The sequence below is a fragment of the Ictalurus furcatus genome, chromosome 20 (assembly GCF_023375685.1).
Source record: "Ictalurus furcatus strain D&B chromosome 20, Billie_1.0, whole genome shotgun sequence".
NCBI classification, from domain to species: domain Eukaryota; kingdom Metazoa; phylum Chordata; class Actinopteri; order Siluriformes; family Ictaluridae; genus Ictalurus; species Ictalurus furcatus.
The window spans coordinates 4,760,618-4,788,496 of NC_071274.1; the positions used below are offsets into that span (position 1 = coordinate 4,760,618).

Consider the following 27,879-nt stretch of genomic DNA (forward strand, 5'->3'; position numbering starts at 1 on the left):
CCTATTGGTCAGAGCTTTTAATTTGCACATGTACTAAGGTAATGTAAACGGTGCAGCTTGCCAGGTATGCTCATGAACACTCGTCAAAGAACAAACCCAGCCTAAGATGCAGAGCTGAACAGAACCAATGCGACGGCCTTAAAAACATAAACAAAAGCTTGAAGTAGAGAAACTAATTATATCTGTTGTACAATACAGAATATTGCGGTATGACAATATTGCAAAGGTATCTTTAAATTGACACCACTATAGGTCTAGAAATATAATCTTTAAAAGCTAAATAAAACTGATGCATGTTTGTAGAAGAAACGATGCTAATAAACATCGCAAGCTGACCTCCAGAGGCCCATGGAGAAATTTTTATGCCTCATAATCCAGCTTGTTTTTTGTTTTTTTATTTCACCCCTTATGTTCAAGTATAGGAATTAAGACATTAAAACAAAAGCTGATGTTAAAAGCTGATGTAAGAGTGGACTATCATAACACTTCAGCAACATTGGCTCTTCAAACATGTATACTTCTCGACCCTAACAGCTAACCTCATGTCAAGATCATGTTATATATTTAAAAATAATAATAAAAACATTTTAAATACACAAATGAGGGACTCATTAGTCAGGATCTTTTTTATTTGTTATTTGTGATGAAGTATTTAACATCACCTCACCACACCGCACACAACCTCGGAGCGTCCTTTGCCAGAATACACACGCACTCTTGATAATATTTCAATAGTTTGAGATTATTATAAAATTATTGTGGAAAAAAAAAATGAAGCCTTTTATTGGATAAACCATGAATTCCAAAGAACACACCAGTAGCTTCCAATTATGGCAATCTGGAGGGAATCCTGCACTGCATCATTTGTGTGTTCCCAAGGACAACTTGTGCTAATGATCGAGCCTTTCAGGAGGTGCACTGAAGCACAAAGGAAAACAAACATGTACAGGATTCCCCCTGGACTGCCACAGCCGTTCTGCCTCACTGCTGGTGTTTTTTTGTTTTTTTTTTAAATATGCGTTTATTATGCTAATCTAATCAGTCATCATGTCCGCCCCTTCTCCTCCAGTGGCATCGCTGAGACTCAGGTCCTCCATCATCTCTGCCAGTGAGATCCTTGGTATGCCCTCGTCATCCGTGTCGCTCTCCACAGGAATCTTGGAGACGTCTGGAAATGCATAGGGTTGTAATGAGCATATATATTAAGCGTGTGAATGTACTGTTCAATGTACCGAAAGTAGTATTGCCTCCTCACCTTTGAAGATGTTGACGTTCTTACGCAGTGCTTCGTCCTCCTCAAGATCCTCCAAGAAGTCTTGGTATTGCCTGCAAAATGGTTCACGCTTAGTGAGGTTCATTTACCACCCAATAAACAAGCTTCGGTTTGCAAGCTTCCATTTTTTCCCCCGAGGCACGTTTGGTTTTGGCCGTTTTTTGCTTTGCACTGGAGGGTAAAGTAGCCAACAAGTCTACCTTTTCCAAAAACATTCCATGATTATCTGACAACAAATTCAACATCCAGCTCTTCAGTGCTGTCAGGCATGTCATGACTATTTTATGAAATCAATTATTTAAAAAGTAAGGATGCTTTCACATCTATCGGTCTGTTTGACGAGTCTGAATCAAAACGGACACTTTTGGAATGTCTGCTTTCTCATTTGGCTTTATGATGCGCGTAAATAGACAAGGAAAAAAGCACACAAACAAAAACCGAGGCTGAGGGGCATGTAGGGCTGAAAATGTACCCACAAAACTAAAAAATAAATAAATAAATAAATAAATAAAAGAGGTAAACAAATCTATACCAATTGCTTGAAGAAATCACAAAAATCAACCAAGCATGAAGAACACTGCATACATTATATAAACATTATATAAATAAGTGATTTATAATATTTTGCATCACATCCAGTATTTTCTTTCCGAGTCCAAATATCCAGAACACATGACATTTCCGCAGTGTTACTGCTCTATTCTTTGGTGCAGTTTGCATCTCATGGCTGGTAAAACACACTTGGCATGTCTGGTTCACATCCTGCAGTCGGGTCAATTCAGAGTCTAATCACTTTCCTGCTGCAATCAAACCGCTCTAGAGTTCACTTGAAAGCAGACTGAGACCACTTTTCCCTCAGATCTCCTGAGAGCCTATCCTGTAACTAGAGGTCGACAGACTGATCATTTTTTCTGATTAATTGGCACCGATAACCGATTGCTGAAACTGTTATGGGCAAAAATCCACACCGATAGTGTTTCCCAGTTGGATCCATTGCTTAACGGCAGAGAAAGATCCGCTGTCATTATCAACAACAGTACAAGAGCGGCCTCTAGAGGCGAAATAAAACCTAGCGCAGACAAATATTGTGATGTTATTTGAAGTGTTTTTTGATTAACTTTGGATCTCTATTTTTACTTGTGTTACTGTGTTATAAAAGTGTTACTCTTTGGTTCAGTTTGGATGCATATCTTTTATTTACTTTAATATTAATTAATTAATAGTTAATATATATTAATATTTATTTCATTTTTTTTTATTACAGTACATTTTCACGGTACAGTCGGTACTGTTTATTTTTGTAATAAAGTTCAACAATATTTTACTTTGAGTGTTATGTTTCATTCAGTATCAATTTTAAAAAATATCGGTTGATTAATCGGTTATCGGCAGGTAAATACGGCCCGACTTAGTTAATGGTATCAGTAAAATCCACCTACCTGTAACATCACAGTTTGTTGGGTTTTTTCCACCCTCTAAATTTCCTTTTTCCCTTAAATCAATTTATATGGGAGGGGGGACTAAACTCGTCACTTTAATCTGAACGGAAGGTCGGCATGTCTCGTTAATGCACCTATACATTTGCCAGACATTTTTTTCATACCTTTCATCATCCGTGTCCGTGCCTTCTCTGTCCCTATGCAGCTCCTTCAGCTTCCAGTTCCTGCGCTTTATTCTCTTTGTCCTGTCGTAGCTCTTCTTAATCAGAACCTAAACAAACAAGCCCGGACATTATTCCTTCAACACAAAATCCAATGTTGTCTTCCAGTAGAGTTTGATCCGATTGCATTTGTGTAGCAGAGGTTCTTTTCTCATTCTCAGGTTATTCCCAATAGCTGTAGTAGTGGAGCTCATCAGTAGGGGGCAGTACAGCTTAAACTTACAAATGAGCCATAACCTGTTTCTATCCTCCCCAGACCATTAAAAGGAATTGATCCAATGCTTACCACGTCAGGCACGTGGTGAGGATTCATCTTGTTCAGAAACTCGTCGTTGAGGTTCGAGTTGGCGAAGTCGTAGCTGGAAAGCAAGAAAACAAACAAACATGATATGTGTAGCAGCCTTGGAAAACACTTTACATGGTGATATGACACTTTCTGGCATTTAAAGGTTTTATTCTGACTGCAGCATGGGAGCGTTGCGGACACTGACAGCTGGTATCTGCTTACGAAATGAACTGATTAGGGCTTGTGTCCATTTTTCTAGCAAGCAAGGACAAACATTTCCATATCATTTCGATAAAATAATGTGATTTTTTCTTAAAGTTGAGGTCTCCAAATATATTACAATCAGAAAACACTCATTTTGACCAAAACCAATGAAATTCTTTGTCCAGAGACAGGAATTCAGTCAGTACACCATATGATGGGTTTTCCCAGACCGCCACACGTTAAAAACAGTGGCGTTACTAGCACTCCACTAGCGATAACACGATTTTGTGTTCAAATGTCAGGACTGCCCTTAAACCTCAATGTAGTTATGATAAGTTAGATGGACTGCATCTTCCCTCACTTATAAGTGTCTTTACATAAATGTGTTTACCAAACGAATAATGCAAAAACAGAATGGCTGACATCAGTACAAAACCATCATCATTATTATTATTTTGCAATAAATAAATACACCCATTCTAAGTATGATGCACATTAGGATACTGAAACCTGGACAGGGAATTTATGCAATTTTAAAAAAATAAATTAAAAAAACGCACACATCTCAACTGCAGCCATGATATAATTAGAAGCTTATCAGCATTCAGTTTAGCACAGCTTTATCAGCATTCTCTTCCACTGAACCAAACACGGTTTTATTTTATGAATGCGAGGTAATAAAAATGACATGAGATATAGTGCGGTGTGCTCGAGCAGAATAAGGGCAGTCCAGGTTCTCCTTTCGCAGAGCTTACACACATTGCTTTATGTTCCGAATCATTTACAAAACTTATGATTTATGATTGGAGAAGGTGACTAACTTGAACTAACTTGGATTGTGGACACACAAAGGTATTCTTATTTGTATTCGTATTATACACGTACAATAAAGGCATGCTTTCCACAACAGTAAAGCGAACTATAAATGGATAAAAAGTATGGTGTTGTTCGTTAATAAGTAAAACATTATAATCATTGCCAAATTGTTGTGGGATAGAAGAAATAAAACACTTTTGGGACGTGATGTTCTAGGAAAATAATCAACGAAACACACTGCTTAGTGTCGGGCCACATCGATCGCACCGCCTTGTTGTTGATTATTTTCCTGTAACAGCAATGCCTCCTTGTGGATTATTCCTTACACACTGTGTTATAAATGTACAGTGATTATTGTTTGCTATCAGCTCATACCCCAGCACCAGGTCTCCGATGTTGAGCAGGTGGCCCAGGTGGGTGCGGCAGTGATATTGCTGACTGGTGTTCATCTCACTGGTCTTCTGAACCCACACTTCAGCCAAGGTGTGCTGTTAAAAAAAAACAACACACACACAAACACAAGCATGCGCCATTTATCGCCCAAATGCTGCTTTAATGCAATACCGAATGCTTCATGAAACCCAATGAAAATGGGATATTAAGAATGAATTGCTTTTGTGCCCTTTAAAACCTGCTGAGAAACGAAAATTAAAACGTGCAGAAGTGGAGAAACAGCAGGCTGAGTGGTTTGAATGAATATTACAATTCATATCAGATTGTTTTCTTGAGGAATACAGCAAACAGCTTATTGATTTGCATTTCACGTCCATGTCAGTGCAAATAACGCTTTTGTTCCTTTTTGTTCTATTCGGGTCTCGTTTCAGGATGTTTCCTTACCCGTCATCTTAAAACAATTCTAGAATTGTATGTCTTACCCGGTTGGATCTCAGGCCAGCTCCTGCTCCTAATCGCTGGTCCCTGATGATGTCGGCGTCCATGACGATGAACTCCTCCAGCTGGCGCGGATTAAGGAGGCTGTTAAACGGGTGACGCCAGTATGTGTTTGCGTCGATCTCTGCCACTGTAACCCAATAGCACAAAGGAAAGATAAGCACCAAAAGTGAGTTATCAGATGACGGAAAAAAAAAAAGAAAAGTTTTTTGGGGTTTTTTTTTTTTTTTTTGCACCAGAGACTGTTGTGTGTGAAAATCCCATAAAATCAGCAGTTTCTGAAATGCTCAAACCAGCTCTTCTAGCACCAACATCTATGCCACGGTCATGGAGATCACCTTCTCATCGTATGACGTGAACATTAACCGAAACGCTTGACCTTGTACCTGTACGATTTCACCTTTTTCTGGCCCTGATATGAGCTCGGATCCGGTTTGAACAGACCTCTTCAGCACCTGCATCTTATAAATAACGATTCATAAATAGTTTAACAGAAGGAGTGGGGTCAGGTGCGATAAAAGGAACGGATTGTTAATGTTTTTGTTGCAATTGCAACTAGCAGAGGGCTCTAAGAAGTACAAACAGCCCTTTTAATATAAACATCAAATATATAAGGGGAAAGGCATAAATCGATTCGTGTCTCAAGACTGTCTGTGTAATTATATGCCGAGCAGATCAGGAAGGTGAAAGTGTTTAAATGTTTAAGAGTCATACTCACACTGCAGTGTTTTCGGGTCAATGAGGTGCACGGTGCTGGTCACCTGGATGCATACACACACCTGGCCCAGGTTTCCCAAGCTTTGGGCCAGACGAGGAGACAGACACACCACGTTGTCCTGAGAGAGAGAGAGAGAGAGGGAGAGAGAGCGAGAGAGAGTTATTAATTCGTATCAAATCAATAATAAAAATAACCTCAGGAAGGAACCACCGTGTGCATCCAATAACATAATCAGCCTGTACACACACACTCTCTGCTGATATTCCTTTCTGAACAGAAACAACACAAGCCAGCACACACACACTGTTTTTTACTCATTCAATCCAATTTTAAGCATAATACAAATAATAACACATAAAACAGCAATCACAAGACTTTTCTTAGGCCAGCTTGTGTGGAATACATACATGAGGCCTGTATCACGAAGCAAGTTGAACAAACTCAGAGTTTCAGAGTACGTTTTGAGTTGACAAAACCAAACTGATCCAACCCGGGTTAACAGGCTTCATGACACTGCTTATCACCTTTCTCCGTCGACCAAGGTTTTAACCCTGAATCAAGGTTTTCTCAGCGTGCATGCAAGAGCCAGACGTTTGCAGCAAACAGCCAATAGCGTTCCGGATGAAGAAAAGCTTGTGCGCGTACTTCTGGTTGATAAGCAAGAAATTATTACGTGGAAATATGTGGAATTTAAACCTGCACTAACCGCAAAAAATCACCACTGCTGCAGCCGCCAAAGCTCGAGAAAGATTTACTTTTACACGCTCACAATGAGAAACTCAGCATATATAACCAATATATTTCATGTCATTTCATTTAATATAGAAGTACATCATTAAATTAAATATTAATAAAATAAATATCCATTTGTGAAAATATATCAGGACAGGAATAACGCCACTAATAATGAAAATATGTACTACTGGGAAAGAACCGCGAAGCAAGACGTACAGTTTGTCGTACAGTGAGAGCGTGGCTTCTGCGTGTCAGATTTCTAACGTACGGTTCGAGAAGCCGGCAGAGATAAACTATACTATCTGCTGAAAAATCGATATCTTTTGTACAGGTCATCGGGAAAAGCCGACGCAAACATTACAGGATTAACGCCGATGCGTCAGATTTACATCACTTTGCTCGCAGCTGATTGGTCCAAGTTGGGTTTGAGTTTTCTTACCTAGAATAAAACTTGCTCTGAGTGTAGTGTGAGCGTAAGTTACCATGACGATGAAACCCCACTAAAAAAACAATCCGCCTTGTTGAGACCGAAAAAAACGGAGTTTGTTCAAACTAAACTCGACGTACCCGCATAGCCACCGAAACCGGCTTCGTGAAACAGGCCTATGGTGAACATTTTTGTGTACGTCATGCCATTTATGTAATAAGCTTTACAGCAGTGTTGTAATACACTTACATCAACTAAAACGCAATAAGAAATGCAATTTAAACAGTAAATAAATGCAAAGGGAAGACGGGACTATAATAACAAAACATTATAATAAAAATAATATATTATTTTAACACACAAGCAGATGACTGGACAATAAGCTACTACTAGATACTATGTAAATAAAAAATTGTGTACTAATGTAGTAAATTATAAGTCTAAAATTCTAACACACCAACTGTTCCACGACAAAGTATAGAGGGGTGACAAATAAAACCGTGATTAAGCATTAAGAATGACGGTGTGGCTGATTATTCCATGCTGCTTAATTATTATTATTTCCTCCATTCACCCCGCCTCCCATTTTTTTTGTTCCACAGATAAGTTTGTGGTATGACGTATTACCTTACAGATGGGCACGATCTCTATAGAGAAGGTGCTTTTGTAGTTGTACGAGTTCGAGTGAACATCATGAGAGATGAGACGCTGCGAGGACTTTGATCTTTGGGACAGAGATGAAAATTCGTCGAGTCAACAAAATGCAGCAGCAAAAAAATGATCAACAAAATGAGCAGGTTAAAAGTGGGTTTTATTACGTAGCTCAACGTGCAAATTAAATGCACATGTGGATGAACCATAAAGTCCAGCCTTCATACCTGCATGGAACCGTACACTGTAAGAAATCCACCATCTTTTGGGCATGCTGCTTGGAGCTGTAGTAGAAGTCAATGCCCTCTAGAAATAATCAAATGAAAGAGAGAATTTAAAAAAAAAAAAGAAGACAGAATGTCCAACAATAAAAGCACACGCAGCATTCTCCAGTAAAACAGGCCAGATGGATGGGTGTCCAATCTGGCCACCACATGTCAAGCGTTCAAAGCTCTGAATCCATTTTCACAGGCATGACCCGAGCTCCAGCATTAAGCTCTTGATTATTAACACCAAGCCTCACAGATGAAATTTCAGGGTGCTTTCCAATGTGCTAAAAATGCCATCGTGACTAACAGCCTGACTTTTAATCACTGCCTGCCGTGATCGCGCATCTGGCAGAACCGTCTTCTGTATCAGGAAGCGATTAAAAAATGTGCTGGAAGAAAAAGGAGTTGCAGGAGGAGGAGGAGGAGGAGCAGGAGGAGATTGAAGAGCGACATACCGTGGATTTCCTTGATGCGAAGTGTGTTCTGGTGCACCCTGTGCTTCAGAATCAACTGCTCCAAGTAGTAAAAGGTCTTCTTGTGGACTGTCTAGGATCATGAATGTGAGAAGAAAAAGTTTCTTTAATGTGAATGTTTACTGGGCTTTCATGCCAAACAAACAAACAAACAAATAAAGATTACAATATTGAATTGCTATGGGACATTTAAATCAGATTTAAAAAATCATGAATACTACAATACACCATGTCCATTAATGTATTTCTTTAATCATAAATATATAACATTAATTATATTTAACAGAAATGAAATGCCTAAATGTATAAATTAGGAGTTTTAATCATTATGTATTAATTCTAATTATAATAAGAATATAATTTAAATGTCATATTTATACATAATTCAATGTTATTGCACATTCAAATATTGCGTTTTGTGATGTCATAATATATGCATATAAATATTACTATATATATATATATATATATATATATATATATATATATATATATATATAGATATAGATATAGATATATAAAATAAATAATAATCATGTTATTAATAGCATATTAACAATAGGTTCTCACGTATTCCCAAGTAAAGAGTGTATACAGATATGCTATATTATATAAATAATTAACTGATTAAATAAATAAATAATTCAAGACATTTTCTCAGACAGGATAAACAGGGTACAGGACGTGAGAGAAAGTGCAAGCGAAGAATTTATTTTATGCTTTATAGGAAAAAGCCAGTGGATCGAACTGCTAAATCACACATAGCAAAACCTGATGTCGAAATATTTACCCTCGGCAGAAAATGAACAGAACACCACTCTCAAGTCCTTGACAAATAACACAGGTCAGGAATGACTGTGTTGTGTGTTAACTCAAGCTACTCAAGTTCACTTATTTAAAAAAAAAAAGCCTTTAACTCCATTTCCCACTGTTCCACTGTCATTCAATCTGAAAAATGACAAAGAGAAGCCACAGGAACGCACACACAGCTTTAACTGATGCTAAATGTGTTCTTCGTGCATGTGAGGGATTTTATAATAGCACGAAGAGCTTGTTATGCTAATGGGAGACCAGCATGTAAGACAAGGCTTAATAAACGTTTACCATTTTCAGTTTGCGGCATCATTTTTGACATGAGCTAGAGTGTATGTATATAGAGGTTTTACACAACAGTTACTTGTACTAAACCACTAATCTGATTGGCTGAGCGGCGTTCCAAGAGTGCCTAGATTTCCTAGAACCGCACCGGGACATTTCACCGTGTGTATCACTCAGCTCGTCTGTGTCCGGCGTGGAAAATTCCACTTCCTAGTTTGAAACAGTTACTACAGAGGAGTTAACGACATCATGAGCGGACATGGCGAATGAAAGTTATAACGTTTTGACTTCAAATATGAAAGCCAGTCAGAAGAAGATGAAAAGGAAGAAAGGGATGCCAATTCTACCGATTTAACGGAAATGTACACGTCATTATAATTGATTTTAATTCTTTTCTAATTATCGTCACCGCTAAATTTTTTTGTAGTGTTATACTTCACGCTCCATTATAAGCATACTTAATCTTTTTTTTATTTTCCTTTTTCATTGGAAAATGATCAAAAATGGCATCCCTAATACATAAGAGTTAACTCATGTTTACAACATACTTGTCTAACATTAGCAACGTTGACAGATTTTATTTCACATTAACTCGCATGAGCACCAAACATTCTTCAGTTATCTTGACGAAAAGCGAGACCGCATATTTCAACTTGGAAAATGAGTAGAGTTGAGGCAAAAGCCAAGCCAATGTAAGATAGGGGGAAGGGCGCAGGGCTTCCAGGGGTGTTGGTTAATATCAGAGAGTTCAAAACACCCACGCAACTGTCAATCATTTCAGATTCCTGTGTGGATTCCTATTCCATGTGCTATTTTTTCAGGGGGAAAAAAAAAAACTTCATTTATGAACTTCAAAATGTTAAAATGCGGAGCTCCTGGTCAAAATGTGTAAAAGGTAAAAAGGTGGGCAGAACAGAATCCCATCATATATCTGTGTAGGTGGGGGTTACATTTTTTTTTGCGGCTCAAAAACACTTTGAAAGCCCTGGGATTTAACCTTACAGTCACTATAATTAAATAAAAAAAATAAAATAAAACAATAATAATACCACTAGTGTTGTTATTCAAAGCGCCGGTGCAATCCAGTGTCTTTTTAAACTATTTACACAAATCTGCCTTGTCCTTTCATCTATCGAGTCTCTAACACAGAACCTTAAAATGTTAAACTACCCGCTTCCTCGTCTAGGAAAGATCAAACGAGAGCTTACCTTCTGTCTAACTTGCACGACGGCCTTCCAGTAATCCTTGGCTTCCACCCGATGGCAGTCGTCACACATCTGCGACTGAATGATGTAATCCACCACAAACACCTGCTGCAGGATGGCGCCATTCATTACCTACAGACAGAGATCAGATAATGACCTGATTTGCCAGGTTTTCACGGTGAGAGTGTTTCCGAGCAGATAGCAGCCAGACAAATCACCTCTTTCTGAATGGTGAGCTTTAACTTGATCCTTTTGGAATGCGGCTCTGTCCACACGAAGCCTGCGTCGATGAGCCGCACCTGGAAGAGGGCAGAAAGTGAAGCAGATGTGCGGATAATAACGGAACACTGACTTTTTATTTTTATTTTTACTATTCATCTATAAACAGACGTGTGTCAAAAATGCTAAACGGTAATTCCGTTATATTATCAACATCACATTTTGAACTAATTACTACTAAAGATTCAAAATCACCCTCCTAGACACACTTCCTGATAACTCCTTACCTTAGACATCAAGCCCTTTATTTTCTTTAGGCAGAGAGTGAGCAGCTCGCGGGACTCTAAAGCACACTGAACCCACGTAGCTGGAGGCTGCAGGTACCTATTGGAACATGCGACAGAGACTGTAAGTCAGCTGAAAGAGCTGATTTGATTATAAACTGTGAAAATATTACGGGCTGATATATTCTGAGGTGGAAGCAGCTATTAACTTCAACTGTTAAATGCCAGGGTTTCAATCATAGCATTGATATTTATAAAAATAAATAAATAAATAAAATAATGAAAAAAAAGACCTCCATCATACACAGTTTAATATTTAATATTCGCCCTGCCTCTGGCTGAAATTTAACCGGATAACAAGATGAACGAGTGAATGCGCCTTTTTGTCAAGGGTACAGTCTGTATTAATACACACAATTACCTTGTCATACTTTTGAGCGAAATTATCTGAGCTGGTGCTTTTTAGTCTAGTTAATAGGGCTTCTGGGCGAGCATAACACGAGACTTTGCAGCACACTGGAGATTTCGCTTGCCCAATGGAATCGCTAATGAACTAATGATTTGTTTAGACAATAAAGGGAATTATCAGCCAAGATGCACATTACTGTGAAATACCTGCAGCTAATTTAGCTTGATTCATAAACGATCAAGGACTGAAATGAAAGGAGGGACTTCAGTACCGTTCACACTGTTTGCAGAAATGGATGGAGACCTGCTTTGGGATTCCATCGGAGATGTCCACTTGGGTCCTCAAGCAGGACACGCACATGTTGGCTGGGTTCGGGGGAATAGGGATGCCACATGTGCAGCAAAGGCTGTGAAAAGAAAGCACTTTTTTTTTTAAATGTGTTGTCTAACATGAGCTAGATGTAATGGAAACCGTTCATTTATGATGCTTTCCTCCACTATAGTAGATGTTTCCCTAACATGGAAGAACAATATACATTATCTGTATGAAATTGTATATACACACACACACACTGATCAGCCATTACATTACAACCACCTGCCAAATATTGTGTAGATCCCCCTTGCACAACCAAAACAGCTCTGACCCGTCGAGGCATGGATTCCACCTCTGAAGGTGTGCTATGGAAAACCCCACAAGACCTGCCGTTTTGGAGATGCTCTGACCCAGTTGTCTAGCCATCACAATTTGGCCCTTGTCGAAGTTGCTCAGATCCTTACGCTTGCCCATTTTTCCTGCTTCCAACACATCGACTTCTAGAACTGATTGTTCACTTGCTGCCTCATATATATCACCTCTTAACAGATGCCATTGTAATGAGATAATCAATGTTATTCACTTCACCTGTCAGTGGTTTTAATGTTACGGCTGATCGATGCACCTAATAATAATGCACCCAACCAAGTGTTTATAAAATAAACTGTTAAAATGTATATGGAACTGATGTCATACACTTACATATTGCCTTGGCTGCTTGATGCTGGAGCTTGCATGTACTCCATAACTGCGGAGAGACCATAGTTCATCAATTACAGTGCAAACAATACTGTTCCCATGCACATCCCGAAGTGTTTTATTCCTCTTACCACGGCATAACACAGCAGCTATTATTTATTAAAGTCCCCATGAAATCAGAATTGAAGTTTTGTGTCTTTTAGCATGAATATGTTCGCCTTAAGGTTATCTATAAGCTAGTGCGCTCCAAAACGATGAGAAAGTTCGCATTTAGAAGATATACGCATTCACAATGTACAGTCTCTCTCTACCACCAATACGGTGCAACAATTTTTATGACATCATTCTGCACTTCAGCGGATCATCAGATTTTCTGTCCAATCAAACGCTCACCAGAATCCAAAGTGTCCCGCCCACAATATTATAAAAATCACCTTGCCTAAAAGCTAGTGGCTATTTAAAAATGGGGAGGAGCTACTTGATATGTCCCACCCTGACTTCCTGCTTCAGTGGAAATTACATCAACACATCGAATAACGCGGCGTGTTTCAAGGCACTTCAAGGAGACTTTAAACAAATGGGGGAAAAAAAGAATGTCGTTCTTTAAAGTTATATTTAATGTTGTTGAAAATCCGCAAAACAAGTTAATACCGGTTATCGCTTACGTTATTAACTGCTAGAAACTTCGCTTGTAGTTAAAAACGCAGCTCGTCATGTTATCGAGAAACCGTAAACCCGTGCATCCTGAAGACTTTCCCGTGTCGGAAAACTTCCTGACAAAGTACTGACACCGGAGACTCCTTCCATAAATGTTAAATAAACGTCTCCTGACAGAAAACTTTACCCCATCAATGATTATATGTTTTTTAAATCCATTTATTTGACCGTCCGCCATACAAGTCCCTGTGTAAGTGGTGACCACAGAAACAATAATGTATTAGGGCGGGCGCATTAATTATGAACGTGTGATTTGCCTTGCAGCCGGAACTACTGTCAGAGCTGCTGTTGGATAAATTTATTCAACACCTTCTGACCAATCAGATTCAAGGATGTAACAGAGCTGTGGCATAAACACATAACGTTACACGACGACAAATACAAATGTACACTTTTTTTCAGCTTTCGTGACAAACATTAATTAACTCAAGATTTGCTTCTGTTGACGATTATTTGTTTGATATTGAAGTTTTATATTTTCATTAACAGTCACAGCTCGAGGCTAACTGCTAACTGCAACGAGCTAATTGGAGTTAGCTAAGGTAACTAACTTCGTCACTATTACTTCTGCATTCCCGGTACAATAGTAAACACAAGCACACGTGACACACAAATAAAGATCTGGTTTCTTTATTCCTACCGAATGATAATAGGTTTTATCCAGGCACACACTTCAGCTCAGATCCACGACGTTACTGCACATGTTTCTCCCAAAAGCATGTCCAGCTAAAGACTGTTTTTTTCCTAACCGTTTTTATTAAAACTCCTCCTTCTACTCTAGGATTGGCTGTGAGTATCAGGTATCCTACTTCGGGATTGGGTAGTAGGTCGCGTTTGCGGTTTATTCTCCAATCAGCAGGTTTCACTGTGAGGCTAAATTAATAGCTAGCCAATCACGACGCAGAAGGAGGGATTTGTCTAAAAACGGGTAGGAAATTAAATGACTCGTTGGTGACGTAATCATAGAACGTCATGACAAGACCAAGAGAGTGGACCAAACCGCGCCTGACTGTATTTAGTAAATAATTGCTCTTTTGGGGGTTCTGTTTTATTCCTGAATGTTCAGGTGAATTCATAAAATGTTTAAGACTATTTATTTGAAAGTGTGACGTGCATTTGCAGGCTATGGTCACGGAGTTTTATGGTGTCCATGGTACATTCTGTCAGGACGGTTATATATGGAATCCTTAAAGGTGAAGTCAGTGATATATATATATATATATATATATATATATATATATATATATATATATATATATATATATATATCTTCAAATTATAATTTTTTTTATTTTTTTTATTTTTTTATTTTTTATTTATTATTATTTTTTTCAAGTCAGGACACTTTTGTTGTAACTTCTCTGCTGTAAACTCTGGGGTCTGTGTTGCCATGTTATTTGAAAATAAGAAAAAAAAACCAAATCCTGTTGACCACTAACACCTAACCAGGACAAGGATAGGTCTTTACTCATCCTCTTGTCTTTCAAAGTTAAATATATATATATATATATATATATATATATATATATATATATATATATATATATATATATATATATAAAATAAAACAAGGTTCAAATTTTGGCACCCACAACAAATTCTTTGCTAGTGAACTTGTCTTAAAGTGGATTGGTTATTTTAGTGATTTTTACAGAACCAAACACAGCCATCCTGGGCTAATTTTGTTCTTTCTGATTTCTTCATGCAGCCAATCAGGGACAGGCGTGACAGTCAGGTGATTACACGGACTGAAACGCCCCATAGATCTGATCTCATTTTGGGCTGATGTTTTCATTCCACTGTGCTGACACATCCTTAACACATCATCAGTATTGATTGAGAAGGTGTATGTTAAATATAGTTGGAAGAACAATGAACATAAACAAGATGGACTATTCACTCTATCATCCTTTTTTCCACAAATGCCTCTAGATGAGAAAATAAAGTAGATGGATTAAGCAAAATCACTGATTACACCTTTAACTTGCTTTGCAGTAAAAATGTAGGCTTATGTAGAAAGTAGAAGCATGTATAAAGGGTAGGGATTGTTTGATTTTCACACTCAGTTCTTATTTTTATATTCTTCAGGCCACCTTTTCATTTATGGAGGATTTCAGAATGATTTGAATCCACACCTGCTGTGTTACAGAGCCCAGAATCTGGTTGTGTGTTTAATTAGCAGAAACGTCATGTCCTTTCATGGAACACCTTTCTGACCCTTACTGTCTCGTTTACACTACGAGTTAATGGACCTCTACGAGACTTCACATCTCTGAGGTGCTGTGACTTTGCACTTATGTAGGCTAGATTTTGTGCACATATTTTCTTCCTTGAAGGCAGCTTTTTTAATAGCCCATAACTTTGGAGATGCTATGGGAAGTATGAAATATATACCATTAATTTATGTGTTGTGTCCTGCGGGGTAGGCAGCTCTGATACTCTTCACCCCATTACTCTGGAATGCTTTTCCATAAATGGCCATCCCTTTTTTTTTCTGGCTTAGGGCCAAATTTTCAAAGATGAAATGTCTTCTAGGCTTTTCTTTTTGTTGCCTGAGAAGTAAAACTGAAGTATAGTAATTAAGGATATCAGACATAACCTGTTTGAATAGTTTTTGTAGCCTTTAATCTGTGGCCAAGTGCACGTCATACTACATTTATTCATTTATCCAAAGCGACTTACAAATGAGGAAATACAAGCAAAGCGATATATCAAGCAGAGAACAATACAAGTAGTGCTACTGTACAAGATCTTTACTTGAGTTCTAGAAAAGCAAAGTGTGCAGAGTCGAGGTGTAAGAGCCAGAGTGAGTTTGTTTATTTATTTATTTATTTATTTATTTATTTATTAAGGATAATGTCAGGTTAGTGTTTTAGGGGTTAGTTACGTGCTCACGGAAAAGGTGTTTTTTGAAGATGGTGAGAGATTCTGTGGTCCGGATTGAGGTTGGAAGTTCATTCCACCACTGAGAGACAGTTAGTGTGAAGGTTCCGGAAAGGGACCTTGAGCCACGATGAGTAGGCACTACTAAACGTTGGACGTTAACCGATCGCAGATTGCATGAGGGAACGTAAGCCTTCAGGAGACAGTTCAGGTAGAGGGGTGCTGTTCCAGACAAGGTCTTGTACATGAGCATCAAGGCCTTGAATTTGATACGGGCGGCTACAGGAAGCCAGTGGAGGGAGATGAAGAGGGGTGTGACATGGGTTCTCTTGGGCTGGTTGAAGACGAGGAGTGCTACTATGGGGGTTAGGCCTAGGTATAGCTACAAAGCAGACAAAATGCCTTATCCAAATCCTTTACATTATCTTATCTTAGCCTCACTAGTCTTTAATGCAAGATAAATAGGCTAGATATTGTTATATTATAGTCCTATATGCTGGTAGCTTTCACAAAAAGACACCTTTTTCTTTGGCACAATCCGATCACGTTTTCATCAGTTTTTGGAGGTTTTTTTTGGACCTGACGAGTACCCAGGTGCAGATTTTGGCTAATTCAAATGAGGATTCAAGATTGTTTTCCTTTTTTTTCCCCCTCAAGGTCTATTTCTGGTTCTTATTTCACAGTTCCTTGTTTCACAGTTACACCACCAAAAGCTTGATTACTGGAAAATCTTTCTTTAGAACTAAATTTAGTTTGAACTCGTCTGTCAACAGAAAGCCTTGCACCCATTACCACCTGTTAAAACACAATTATTTATTTATTTTTCCTATATACAGTATATACACTCGGTGGCCAGTATATTTGGTACACCTATATTTATGTCACTTATATTATGTAGGTATATAGCCTTATCTGTTGCTATACACAATTTGTCAGCTTCCTTTACCCTACAGACCATCATAGGACCATCACCACTGATCAGATATTATTTGGGAGGTGGAACATTCTCGGCACAGCGGTGACAATGACATGCTAGTGTGCGTGGTGCTTCCTTTTTGATTCAGTTCATTGTACTTAATAAACAGCGCTGTTGAATCTGACTGGTCAGGTTGATTAATTTGCTGTAATTTGCAGTTGCTCAACCAGTAGTATCCACTATAATTCGAATGATATGTTTACACAGTATATGTGCTCATTCTAATACATTATTCCTAATGTTCCTACTGTGTCTGCAGCAATCCATAATTGTTCATATTTTCATTCATTTCAAATTTTCAACCTTTTCCGGAACCAAAAAGTACACAGATGCAGATTTTGGCTAATTTAAATAAGCATTCAAGCTAACAACTAATTCACAGGGACTTGTATAGTGAATGCTCCACAATATAATATAAGTGATAACAGGGGGGCTGTGGCTCAGGTGGCTCCACTAATCGTAGGGTTGATGGTTCGATTCCCGGCCCACGTGACTCCACATACCGAAGTGTCCTTGGGCAAGACACTGAACCCCAAGTTGCTCCCGATGGCAAGTTAGTGCCTTGCATGGCAGCTCTGCTACCATTGGTGTGTGAGTGTGTGTGTATGGGTGTATGAGACACAGTGTAAAGCGCTTTGGATAAAAGCGCTATATAAGTGCAAACCAACTAACTTGTCTCATGGACATTCCATTGCTGTGGCATAAGAGGAATAAAAAGCTTCACAGTGTGCTGTTAGAAAATAATTGTAAAATAACTTTGGGGTGTTAAGAGAAACTCATGTTCTCGTCTGGTCTCATCACACCACTCCATCGTTGCTGTTGGCAGGAAAGGTTTTGTGTGAGCTATATAAAAAACACCCCAAAAATCACACCATCACGTTTGGCTGTGTGTGTTTCATTCGTACCAACACCACACACACTACACCCTCCTAATTGCTGGATGTAAATTGCATATACATACATACATACATACATATGTGGGGGAGCCTGGAGCCTATCCCAGGGAACTTGGGGCACGATCGTACTGACAATTTGGAAACGCCAATCAGACTACAACACACGTCTTTGGACTCGGGGAGGAAACCAGAGTACCCGGAGGAAACCCCTGAAGCACGGGGGGAACATGCAAACTCCACGCACGCAGGGCAGAGCCGGGTTTCGAACCCCCAACCCCGGATGTGCTAGGCAAACGTACAGTAAGATTAAATATATTACTGAATTAGGGCGCACGGTGGCTTTAGTGGTCAGCACGTTCGCCTCACACCTCCAGGGTCGGGGGTTCGTTTCCCACCGTGGCCCTGTGTGTGCGGAGTTTGCATGTTTTCCCCGTGCTGCGGGGGTTTCTTCCGGGTACTCCGGTTTCCTCCCCCAGTCCAAAGACATGCATGGTAGGCTGATTGGCATGTCCAAAGTGTCCGTAGTGTATGAATGGGTGTGTGAATGTGTATGTGTTTGTGTGCCCTGCGATGGATTGGCACCCTGTCCAGGGTGTACCCCGCCTTGTGCCCGATGCTCCCTGGGATAGGCTCCAGGTTCCCCCGTGACCCTGAAAAGGAGTAAGCAGTATAAAAGATGGATGGATGGATATTACCAAATTATTTTTTTTTAAAAACCCATCTATTCACTTAAAAACATTTATTAATTTATTCATTCATTTATTTACTAGTTAATTACATTTCTGACCACTTCCATAATAGAAGTGCTCCTAATTTGAGCTCCGCCTCTGTTTTCCTTAACCCCGCCCCCGCGTTCCTGTAATTGGCTAGAAACAAGACAATCACCGCCCTTTCAGAGGGAGGGCTGACTCTTCAGCTGTGCTTCTCTAGCCTATATCAAGCTCCTGGAGTTTTTTGTTCCCCCCTCTCTCTTTTGACAGCGCGTCACATTCGTGTGTGTATTGGGGAAGTGAAGGCGTGTGTGTGTGTATATATTAGTGTATATATATATATGTATATATATATATATATATATATATATATATATATATATATATATGTGTGTGTGGAGAAGGAGCTTATCATCTGATTCTCTTAAGACATCTGATAGGGAAAGAGAGAGCACCGCTTTATTGCGGATTTCTATTTAAATGAAAGCGCTTGACTGCGGCTGCACACCGGCGGAACCGGCGCCAATGCGCGCCCGACGCGCTCCCATTTCTAAGCCAACAACAACAACAACAACAACAGAAACAAAGTGTAAAAGATTCTTGCGTGTTTGCAGGTCAGAGATGGACTGAGACGCGCTGAGGGTATAGACGTGAACAGCTCGAGCAGGTCAGTGATCTAGATTTTTTGGCGTGTGCGCGTTTGGATAAATGATAGGAGATACGATGACCCTGCTGTCTCTGTTGGGCCGGATCATGCGCTATTTCTTACTACGACCGGAGACGTTGTTTCTGCTGTGCCTGAGCCTGGCTTTATGGAGCTATTTCTTCCACACCGACGAGGTGAAGACCATTGTGAAGTCGAGCCGCGATGCCGTGAAGATGGTCAAGGGCAAAGTGGCCGAGATCATGCAACACGACCGGTTCGGCCTGGACTTGTCCGAGGCGGAGTTCTCCAAGAGCTGGGAGCTGAAGAGCCCCGGCGCCGCTGTGTACGCCATCCAGGGACGCCGAGATCACATGGAGGACCGCTTCTCCGTGCTCACCGACCCGGTCAACCGGAGCCACCCGTCTATTTTCGGGATTTTCGATGGACACGGTGGAGAGGTGAGTTTATCTGTACATTCTGTAACACACACACACACACACACACACACCCACCAAATAATGGTAAATTCAGGATACTACTCTATTGAAAATAAAGGCTCTTCAATGGTTCTTTAGAGCACCATAGGTTCTGCAGAGAACCTTCTTCTTGTCAAGAACCCTTTTTTCATTTATATAGGGTTCTTGAGTTGAGCTGTGTGGTTCTTTGGAGACGAAAGAAGTTTTTTATGTTTCGTTATAGGTTCTTCAAGGTGTCATCCCTTAACAGTTTAAAGTGAGCCCCATAAGGTTCTTTGTGGGACTGAAAAAGTTCTCCTGGCATCATAAAAATAAAGGCTCTTCAAAGGTTCTTTACAGCACCATAGGTTCTGCCTATGGTGAAGAACTTTCTTCTTGTCGAGAACCATTTTTCATTATATAGCCTAGGCTCTTGAGTTGAGCTGTATGGTTCTTTGGGGATGAAAGAAGTTCTTTATGTTTCATTATAGGTACTTCAGAGGAGTGTATTTTTTTTTTCTTTTTTCTTCAAGGTGTCAACACTTAACAGGTTAAAGTGAACCCTGTAAGGTTCTTTGTAGGACTGGAAAAGATTCTCCGGTCATCACTTTTAAGAATCTTACTTTGGTTCCTTAAAGCATTCACTAAGGGATTTTAGAGAGCTTATGATAACATAGTTCTTGGTACTGCTGCGAAGAACCATTTCTGGGTTCTATAAAGCACCAGTAGCCTAAATAGATGGTTCTCTAAAGAACTTGAAAGTAAAAGTTTCTTTGTGCAGTAAAAGGGTTCTCCTATGGCATCAGGCTGGGGAAAAAAAACAAAACTTTTTGGTTCTAACTGTAATCTTTATTTTTAAGAGGGCATACTGTATTATACTGTACCTTTTAGTGTGTATACATGGTAATGTGAATGTAGTGTACCTTTAGACATTATTTTTAGGCACACATTTGGACGACCTTTTAACTATAATTAGCTCTTCAAGTAATCCAGGTAAAAAAGATACACTTGTGGACCTGATCATCACACCAATATGTGGTTCTTCCCCAAACTGTTGCCACGGGTGTATAGGATGTCTTTATTCTGTAGCTTTCCAATTTCCCTTCACTGGAATTAAGCGGCCCAAACATGTTCCAGCACGACAATGCCCCTGTGCACAAAGCGAGCTCCATGAAGACATGGTTTGCCCTGGTACAGAAGAACTCGAGTGGCCTGCACAGAACCCTGACCTCAACCCTAATGAACACCTTTGGGATGAACTGGAACGCCGTCCCAGGCATTCTCACCCAACGTCAGTGCCTGACCTCACTAGTGCTCTTGTAGCTGAATGAGCACAAATCCCCACAGCCACGCTCCAAAATCTAGTGGAAAGTTTTCCCAGAAGAGTGGAGGTTTTTAATACAGCAAAGGGGGACTAAATCTAGACTGTAATTCAAAAATCACACACGGATGGAATGGTCAGGTGTCCATAAACTTTTGGCCATATAGTGTCTACACTAAAAGTGCTTATTTGAGAAAAATATTTCCACTGTAGTACCTTTTTATTAGAAGAGTTTATGCATGTTAAAGACATCTGAGCAGGTGTAATATCCTGCCATGTTAATTCGGATTTGACACTGAACGTCTGTTAAATTAAATAGAGAATTTCCTCTTTATTTTTATTTATTTATTTATTTATTTATTTTTAATCCTAAACTGAAATTTCATGTAGAATAAAATCACATGATTCTTTCTCTGGGGTTTTGAACAATTTTCTATACTCTGTTTGGCAGTTCTTTATCTGTCAGTTCTGCCAAAAACAGATTGAAATGTTTGTTCGGTTATAATACAAATATTACGAGCCCTACACTCTTGGATATAAAAGGTTTCTCAGTGGTTCTGTGGAAAAAGTACAGTTTTTAGCTTCACAGAAAAGCTCTTTTTTTACACTCTGATAGGGAAACGCTCTGTTGCAAAATTCTCCATAAAACCCTGAACTCCAGGGTCCTCGGTTTGATCCTGTGCTCAGGTTGCTTTGTGTCCTCGTGGGTTTCCTCTGGGTTCTCTAGTTTCGTCTCATTCCCAAACACATGCTGGTGGGTAGATTGGTGACTCTAAATTAGGTCTGAATGAGTGTGTGTACGTGTGTGTGCATGGTGCCCTATGATGAAGAGGATCCACCTGGAGGAAAGAATTTCCCCCAGAGGAACAAATCTAAGAAAACCTTTATTTTTGATTTACGCTTTTTTTTTTTTTTTTTTTAAGTAGTCCTAGAGCACCTGGTAATCAAAATGAGAGAATTTTATTGGTCACTTTTAAGCAATACTAGTACGCCTGCAAGATAGGAATAAAAGACAACATTATGAATACATTTCAGTTATAATGCATTAGTATAATAATAATATAGTCATGCAAGGGTAATAATAAAACCACCCTGGTGGTTCTTCTATATTCATGGTTAAACATTGATGATATTTTGACAAATGATTTAGATTTTGTGGATCATATGAATTTTTTGATTCATGAAATTCTCTCAAGATGCTCATCTGGTGTCTGAGTGTGTGAGATCGGTGACCATGACCACAGGGTATAATAATGAAAAATAAAAAAAACAACAGTGATAAAACATTCACTATTGAGGGTTTATTTGCGTGTTGCAGCCTTGTGTATCTAATCTATAAGATGCACTGCAGTTAGTCATGGTTTTGAAAAAGCAGAATAGAAATACTTACCATCATCTATCCATTGAAGTGGAGTATGACATGACTTGAAAATAAACCAGGCCTTAGTGATTGTTCAAATGAATACTCATGCTCCAAGCTTCAGATCTTGTGCTCATCAAACACACAGACGAAAGCAAAGATAACCGTGTTTAAAAGTTAATTCATGTAAAATCTTTTGCCCAACGGACTGATCGGAGAATAATGGCTGTAGCGATCAGTTATGGGAGGCTGACACTTTGGCCTTGTCAGTGACTTATGCTACTTTGAGTGATGCACCCAGGAAGCTATTTCTCAAGCTTACTCTTACTGTGTGTTATTTTGCGCTATAATGCCCAGAGATATGCGTGTGGCGACCTGGGAAAACCCTTCATGTAGTGAAATTTTGAAATTTTATATGATCTATTTTCTCAAATCAAATATCAGTCCATGCAGAGGAGATTTTTTTTTTGTGATCGTTGCGTCCAAAAAAGCTTGATTTTGCTGCGGCACTTTTCAAAATCTCCGATTTTTTTTCGTGCATTTTTGCACAATTGCACGAAATTGTTTTGCGCGGTCTTTCACAGTGATGTTTGTTGGTACAGTGCTGTGAAAAAGTATTTGTCTGATTTCGTCTGTTTTTGTGTACATCTCGTACTTATTAGTTTTAGGTCTTCAAACGAAATACAGCATAAAACAAAGTCAACCTGAGTAAGCACACAATACAGTTTTTATTTATTTATTTTATTGAAGCAAAAAAAAAAAAAAAGGAATTGTTTAAATGTCTACAATAATATTTTGGCTAATTTATTGGCACCATCAAGTTTTTTTATTCCTAAATCCTTCACCAACAGAACACACAGGGTTCAAGTTGACTCCAGTCAAACGCCAGTCCACTGCTGTGACTAATAAAATAAATTAAAAAAAAAATAAATAAAAGCTTAACTCCATAGCTATGCTTCTCAGACCCCACTTTGAGAACAACTGATTTGGAGCACATCCCGTAAAGTGACGTTAGATACAAACGTTTTCTATATCTACCTGTGTAACCTGATTTCCATCTCATCCTTTCTCAAAGAGAATACTCAATGGCTTGATGTGAAACCTCTCTCTCACACTCTCTCTCTCACACTCTCTCTCTCTCTCTCTCTCTCTCGCTCTCTCTCTCTCTCTCTCTCTACTTGTGAGTGCACTCCTGAGTTCTAACGCTGAATCCGACCCTTGCGTTTAGCAGAATCTGTGTTTTTCCTATAACAACGGCATGTTGCATTTCTTTCTGATTAATTGGAGGAAATTTGCATCAATGTCGGCTCTTTTAATCTGAGCTCTGTGCCCGGCTTGGCTCATCTCACTAGTTGCTTTGCATAAAAATGTCTCCCAGATAAAAAAAAAAAATGCTAATGTACTATACTATTATTGAAACTATTGTTGGTTTCCTTGCAGGGATCTCATGGCATCCATCTGTCCTTTTGTCTTTCACGCTTTCCCCTTAAACCCCTTCTGTCCTGGCTGACGTCATGTTTACTTGTGTACATCACTTGATGTTGTAATTGACACCTTTCTGCAAAATAGATTTGTTACGGTGTCACGGCCAGTCACGGTGTATGATTAGACACTTATCTCACTCAAACCCGTTAGCTCTGTAGCCCGCTGTCATTGTAAACAAGTTACATTACTTCCTCTGCCGTCACTCCTAGCGCATTCCTAACTTGATCAAACATACAGAAGGACATTCTGCTGGCCAGAAGTAAACAAAATTGCATGTGTAATTGTTTACTTTGTGTGTCACTTTTCCTCAGAGCCACTCCTTTTCGGCTTGCAACAACATCATGATGAATACTTGCATTGTAAGATGTTTCATGGAAATGTTGCTCTCAAAAATATCTTTCTACGAAAGAAGAATGATTAGGGGATTTGATACCATGAAACCATGGTATTTTTAGACAGGTTTATCATATCATGATGGAGGTGAAGGCTGAGATTGGCAGCTGGGACTGTAGGATATTAGCTGCATGTGCTTTGCGTTGGATTAAAAAGCTTGCTTCAACAGTACCAGATAGTGCAGTCTTAAGTGTTTCTTCTAGCGATAGAGCCACAGGCGACAGTTTGGGGTCTGTTTTGCCGCATCGAACTATGCAAAGTACAGTTTTAATCAAAATGATTCAGCCCCCATTGCAAATCAGGTTTATTATCTGTTTATTGACTCTCAGCTGTTGAAATAGTTCAACACCATGAATGCTTCAAGTGGTTTCCCCAAATTCAACTGAAAATGCAACTTATAATGATTTCTCCAGTTTCAAAATGATTCAACCTGCTGAATAGAATCCCTCACAACAGCACAAATATGTAAAACGAGTGTTGTCTCAAGCACACCCGATACAATTAATCAAGGGCTTCATTAGTTGCACCAGGTGTTCTTGAGGTGGAACAGATGAAATACCTGAACTGGCTAGGGGCAGAAAATTTATGAAATACCTGGATGGGGCAGAAAAAGGAAGCAATCAATGGCTGCAAGCAGATTTCTGAGAAGGCAGGTTGTGAAAAACCCTCGAGTGACTAGAAAAGACCTGCAGCAAGACTTGGTGACAACAGGCACTGAGGTTTCAGTGAGCATAGTCAGGCGCATACTAAACGCAGACGGTTTCCATGCCAGAACTCCAAGACGTACACAACCACTGACCCAAAAACACAAGAAAAGTCAGCTCAAAATCATATAAATAAGCCACAGAAGTTTTGGGATTCTGTTCTGTGGAGCGATGAAACAAAACTGGAACTTTTCGGCACAATGGATCAACGTTATGTCTGGAGGAAGAAGAATGAAGAAAGAACACTCTATCCACAGTCAAGCATGGTGGAGGCTCGGTGATGCTCTGGGGCTGCTTTGCATCCTCTGGCACTGGAAACCTGCAGCGTGTGGAAGGCAAGATGGATTCATTGAAGTATCAGGAAATCCTAGGAGAAAACGTCATGCCGTCTGTGAAGAAGCTGAAGCTTTGCGTCATTGCACCTTCCAACAGGACAAAGATCCCAAGCATACCTAAAATTCCACCAAGGCTTGGTTGCAGAAATCCTGGAAGACTCTACAGGGCCATCACAGTCATCTGACTTGAACCCCATAGAAAATCTCTGGTAGGATTTGGAGAAAGCGGTTGCAGCACGCAAAGCCAAGAATATTACTGAACTGAAGGCCATTGTTCATATGGAATGAGCTTAGATTCCTCAGGAAGCTGGTGTGTGGCTATGCATGTCATTTGCAGCAGGTCATAAAAACAAAAGGATGCTCTACTAAGTACTAAAGATGCTTGCCATGAAGGCGTTGAATCATTCTGAAACTGGAGAAATCATTATAAGTTGCATTTTCAGTTGAACGTGGGGAAACCACTTGAAGCATTCATTATGTTGAGCTATTTCAATTGCTTTTGTTTGATTTGTTCGTTGCAAACAGCTGAAAGTCTGTAAATTTTGACAATAAACCTGATTTGCAATGGTTGTTGAATAATTGTGTTTGCAACTGTATTTGCCATAAAGCAGCTCTTTTAAATGGCCTTGCTTGCCTGTGTGTGTTTTTTGTATATTTCTGCTGCATGGAGAATCAGAGATGTGATGCACAATGGCCTGAGGCCATAACAGAATTAGGCTCACTGGTTAGTTAGTATGTATATGAGCTTGTGTGGGGTGTATGTGAGAAGCAGAAAGTAAGATTGTGTGTGTGTGTGTGTGTGTGTGTGTGTGTGTGTGTGTGTGTGTGTGTGTCCGTGTCCCCTGCTGTTTTTATAATCCATATTTCGTTGGCATTGTGGTGAGTCAGGAATGCTTCTGATGGAACAAAACTCCTGGACCTTATGGAAGGCGTCCCGGTTCATTGGCGACTCTTCAAAATAAAATAAAAAAAAAACTTCAGATATGAATAGAAAAAATATTGGATGGAAGATTCGGTGAAGCCGCTGGTGTGTTGATGCCAGATTGGCATGGGGAAGTTCACCATTTGCATATAAATAATGTAATTTGCACAGTGCTGATTATATCCGAGCTGAAATGGCATGGGATCAAATTGTAATTAGAGGCATGCGCTTTGCTATGCATCATGCGTGCACCTTGATTTAGAGAGGCCAAATGACACCACTGTGGAAGCCAGTTGAATATAATGATGCAGAGCGAGATGTAAGAAAGAACATTACATACACAATGACATGGACGATGTCTTTCATAAAAACCTATTACGGTATTCATGATCTCTCAGAAAAGTGTATTATGACATCATTTGTCATATTATCATTATTATATTGGCATATTGCCCAACCCTAATGCTAATCCAGATGATCCGGTGAAGATAGGAGAGGCCGGATTTATAGTATCTTGATGCAAATGGTAAATTATGATCATTGGTGTCTCACAAGTCAGTTGTGTTGCTTGTATTTTGTCTCTCGTGTGTGTTTAATGTCTGCTGCTGTTGTCACTTGGTGTGCACTGTCCAGCGTTCATTTTCATTTTTAATTCTGTTAAGAAACAGAAATAGTCGTGTGTGTGTGTGTGTCTACATACTGTACGTCTCAGAGGAACCAATCATTTCTGCTACTTTCTTCCAAGTGTTATTTTTTTCATTTATTATGTGATGGTATATGACAGAATAAGAACCCACAGTCATAAATGAGTTCTTTAGGTTTTTTTTTGTATTTGCAAGTCAATCGTTAGTTGCAGCCCTAAAATTTATTTACTGTGTGATATTAAGTTTTGTGACCTTGGAACATATGTGGCACTGATAAAACCCCTCGGAGTTGTTTGTTTGTACAGGCCGTTTAACTCGGCGTTTTGTTGGCACTAGACATTGCAAAGGGTCACACTGACTTAGCTCTTACCCGAGTTTAAATGTGCACTTGCATGCACGCACGCACGCACGCACGCACGCACACGCGCACACACACTCACTCGACATTGAGACCTTCTGTCAGCGTCGGGAATCGATCTGGGACGTGAACCTCTTTTTTTTTTTTTGCTTCTTTTCTTTTCTTTTTTGTTTTTCCTGCTAATCTCTGGCACCTTCTTTGTTGGAACTTGTCCGAAACGTGCCTGTGAAGTCGTCGAGTTGTGACGTGTGGCCTGGAAGCTTGATTTAAAAAAAAAAAAAAAAAAAGTAGTATTTTTTTTTTTTTCGTGTTTCTTCAAGTGTGCAAGCGCTAGCATTCTTTCGAGCAGGAACGTTAAGCACAGGTCATGCATGCGGTATCATGGAGCGGATGATGAATGTGACAGATCATGACCAATTTGATTAGTTCCGCCAACTTGGCT

General features: G+C 39.5%; 2 protein-coding genes across 2 annotated transcripts in view; one reads left to right on the forward strand and one right to left on the reverse strand.

Annotated features, from left to right (window-relative positions):
* Window positions 1–600: 600 nt before the first annotated feature.
* Window positions 601–14,094, reverse strand: nmd3 (NMD3 ribosome export adaptor). The gene is made up of 16 exons (XM_053652166.1): window positions 13,990–14,094; window positions 12,636–12,681; window positions 11,890–12,024; window positions 11,213–11,309; window positions 10,925–11,005; window positions 10,710–10,838; window positions 8,386–8,476; window positions 7,889–7,967; window positions 7,638–7,734; window positions 5,849–5,966; window positions 5,115–5,260; window positions 4,615–4,727; window positions 3,220–3,292; window positions 2,877–2,983; window positions 1,256–1,326; window positions 601–1,168 (listed from the first exon to the last, which is right to left on the reverse strand). Exons 2-16 carry the CDS (start codon window positions 12,677–12,679, stop codon window positions 1,035–1,037), a joined length of 1,515 nt encoding a protein of 504 aa, XP_053508141.1. The 5' UTR covers window positions 12,680–12,681; window positions 13,990–14,094; the 3' UTR covers window positions 601–1,034.
* Window positions 14,095–19,143: 5,049 nt separating this feature from the next.
* Window positions 19,144–27,879, forward strand: part of ppm1lb (protein phosphatase, Mg2+/Mn2+ dependent, 1Lb) — an 80,554-nt gene continuing 71,818 nt past the window's right edge. The window contains exon 1 of the mRNA XM_053652167.1: window positions 19,144–19,918. Coding sequence (XP_053508142.1) covers window positions 19,523–19,918 — 396 coding nt within the window. The 5' untranslated portion in view covers window positions 19,144–19,522. The remainder of the gene's footprint in view (window positions 19,919–27,879) is intronic.

What these genes read in the sequence shown, in the direction of transcription:
- nmd3 (XM_053652166.1), bottom strand. Translation starts at nt 12,679, where the DNA reads ATGGAGTACATGCAAGCTCCAGCATCAAGCAGCCAAGGCAATAT. An exon ending in AGCTCACCATTCAGAAAGAG is followed by an intron (nt 10,839 to 10,924) that starts GTGATTTGTCTG and finishes CTCTGTCTGTAG; the next exon opens with GTAATGAATGGCGCCATCCT. An exon ending in CAGTGTACGGTTCCATGCAG is followed by an intron (nt 7,735 to 7,888) that starts GTATGAAGGCTG and finishes TCTGTCCCAAAG; the next exon opens with ATCAAAGTCCTCGCAGCGTC.